Here is a 2,905-nt window from a genome sequence, read left to right as displayed (position 1 = left end):
ATCTTCCCATCTTTCCCATTCCAGTTACCTGTCCCTAGCTTTCCCATCCCTGTTACATCTTCCCATATTTCCCATTCCTGTTACATCTTCCCATCTTTCCCATTCCTGTTACATCTTCCCATCTTTCCCATTCCTGTTACATCTTCCCATATTTCCCATTCCTGTTACATCTTCCCATCTTTCCCATTCCTGTTACATCCTCCCATCTTTCCCATTCCTGTTACATCTTCCCATCTTTCCCATTCCTGTTACATCTTCCCATCTTTCCCATTCCTGTTACATCTTCCCATCTTTCCCATTCCTGTTACATCTTCCCATCTTTCCCATTCCTGTTACATCTTCCCATCTTTCACATCCCTGTTACATCTTCCCATCTTTCCCATTCCTATTACATCTTCCCATCTTTCCCATCCCTGCTACATATTCCCATCTTTCTCTCCACAGCCGCACCTTCTAACCATCTCTACACCATCTTACACACTCCGCAATGAAGATACAATCCTCTCACCGCCCCGTCTAGCATACACACACACACACACACACATACACACACACACACACACACACACACACACACACACACACATACATACATACACACCACACCACACACACACGCACACACACGCACACACACAACACACACACACACACACACACACACACACAGCGTAAAGAGTAAAGACACACACACACACACACACACACACACACACACAAACACACACACACATACATACACATCCACACACAGACACAGGACACAGACACAGGACACAGACACACCAGACACCACACACACACACAACACAGACACACACACACAGGACACAGACCACCCACCCAACACACACACACACACAGACACCAGAACACAGACACAGACACACGAGACCACAGACACAGACACACGGACACGGGACACGGACACGGCACACGTACCACCACACGAACACACAACACACCACACACACACACACACACACACCACACACACACATACACACACTACACACACACACACACACACACACACACACACACAACACACATACATACATATTAACATCATGCATACATCTTAACATCACGCACACACGCCGACGCACGCACGCCACGTATGCCACGGGGGGTTACGCACACTACGCACGCACACACGCACACAACACAAGCCAAGCGTTCCATCCACGCGCCACGAACTAGCACACCAACCGAAGGTCGCATTGCACGAAGAAACCGATTCGCACTCTCCGTGCTTTTTCATTGTACCGCCGTAATGTCATTGCAGTGCTGACACGATGTAGAATTTCATTAGAGGGCATGAGTAAGTGCCGGCGGGAGTCGCTGCTTCCCCCGGCTCCACGCTGGCCCCACAGTACCCACACACCCACACAGTAGTGTAGACAGTACCCACAGTCGGTATATTAGTAGCAGCAATGCGGTGTATTAGTAGTTAGGAGAGTTAGTACTGTATGAAAGTGTATGACTCTGTAGTACTGTATTGAAGTGTGCTAACGCAAATACAAGCCGTTTCTTCCTTGTCATAGACCTGCTTTTAACCTCGTGTCTCACTAGAATAGCTAGTAGTGCAGGCCTGCGTGCTAACGCAAATACTTAAAGCTGATATTCTTGCTAATAGACCCCCATGCCTTTTAACCCTCGTGTCTCACTAGAATAGCTAGTAGTGCAGGGTTGCTAACGCAAATACTAAAGCTGATTTCTTGTCATAGACCTGCTTTTAACCCTCGTGTCTCACTAGAATAGCTAGTAGTGCAGGGTTGCTAACGCAAATACTAAAGCTGATTTCTTGTCATCGACCTGCTTTTAACCCTCGTGTCTCACTCGTCCTCTAGGTTTCCATCTTTCGTAGTGATCACGATCAACCCTGTTATCATCTCACGGCTTCTTGCTCTCTCTCTCTCTCTCTCTCTCTCTCTCTTCTCTCTCTCTCTCGTCTTCTCCTCTCTCTCTCTCTCTCTCTCTCTCTCTCTCTCTCTCTCTCTTCATTCTCTCTCTCTCTCTCTCTCTCTCTCTCTCTCTCTCTCTCTTCTCATACGCTCTCCTCTCTCTTCTCTCCTCTCTCCTCGTCTTCCTTCCCTTTCTCATCCTTCTCTCTTCTTCTTTTATTCCTTCTTGTTCTCTCCTCTCTCTCTCTCTCTCTCTCTTCTCTCTTCTTTCTCTCTCTTCTTTTCTCTTCTCCTTCTCTCTCTCTCTCTCTCTCTCTCTTCTACTCTTCTCTCCTCTCTCTCTCCTTCTCTCTCTCCACTTTCTTACCTACTCTTTCTCTCGCTTTTCTATCTTTCTCTCTCTCTCTCTCTCTCTCTCTCTCTTCTCTCTCTCTCTCTCGTGCTTCTCTCTCCTCTCTCCTCTCTCTCTCTTCTCCTCCTCTCCTCTCTCTCTCTCTTCTCTCTCTCTCTCTCTCTCTCTCTCTTCTCTTATCTCTCTCATTCTCTCTCTCTCTCTCTCTCTCTCTCTCTCTCTCTCTCTCTCTCTCTCTCTCTCTCCTCTCTGTCTTCGCTCTCTCTCTCTCTACTCTCTCTCTCTCTCCTCTCTCTCTCTCTCTCTCTCTCCTCTCTCTCTCTCTCTTCTCTTCTCTCCTCTCTCTTTCTCTCTCTCTTCTCTCTCTCTCTCTCTCCTCTCGTCTCTCTCTCTCTCTCTTCTCTCTCTCTCGTCTCTCTCTCTCTCTCTCTCTCTCTCTCTCTCTCTCTCTCTCTCTCTCTCTCTCTTCTCTCTCTCTCTCTCTCTCTCTCTCTCTCTCTCTCTCTCTCTACTCTCTCTCTCTCTCCTCTTCTCTCTCTCTCTCTCTCTCTGCTCTCTCTCTCTCTCTCTCTCTCTCCTCTCTCTTCCTCGTCTCCTCTGCTCTCTCTCTCTCGCTCTGTCTCTCCCTCCACCCTCTCACTCATCT

General features: G+C 48.0%; 1 protein-coding gene across 1 annotated transcript in view; it reads right to left on the bottom strand.

Annotated features, from left to right (window-relative positions):
- The window catches only part of LOC106818154 (ras-related protein Ral-A-like), a 3,314-nt gene extending 3,248 nt beyond the window's left edge, over positions 1–66 (bottom strand). The window contains exon 1 of the mRNA XM_014822878.1: positions 29–66. Within this exon, the coding sequence (XP_014678364.1) occupies positions 29–66 (38 nt within the window). The remainder of the gene's footprint in view (positions 1–28) is intronic.
- Between the last annotated feature and the right edge of the window lie 2,839 nt (positions 67–2,905).

The sequence above is a fragment of the Priapulus caudatus genome, unplaced genomic scaffold (assembly GCF_000485595.1).
Source record: "Priapulus caudatus unplaced genomic scaffold, Priapulus_caudatus-5.0.1 Scaffold2062, whole genome shotgun sequence".
Lineage (NCBI taxonomy): Eukaryota > Metazoa > Priapulida > Priapulimorpha > Priapulimorphida > Priapulidae > Priapulus > Priapulus caudatus.
Note: the sequence above shows the minus strand (reverse complement) of the source record. Positions and strands in the feature narration are given on the sequence as shown.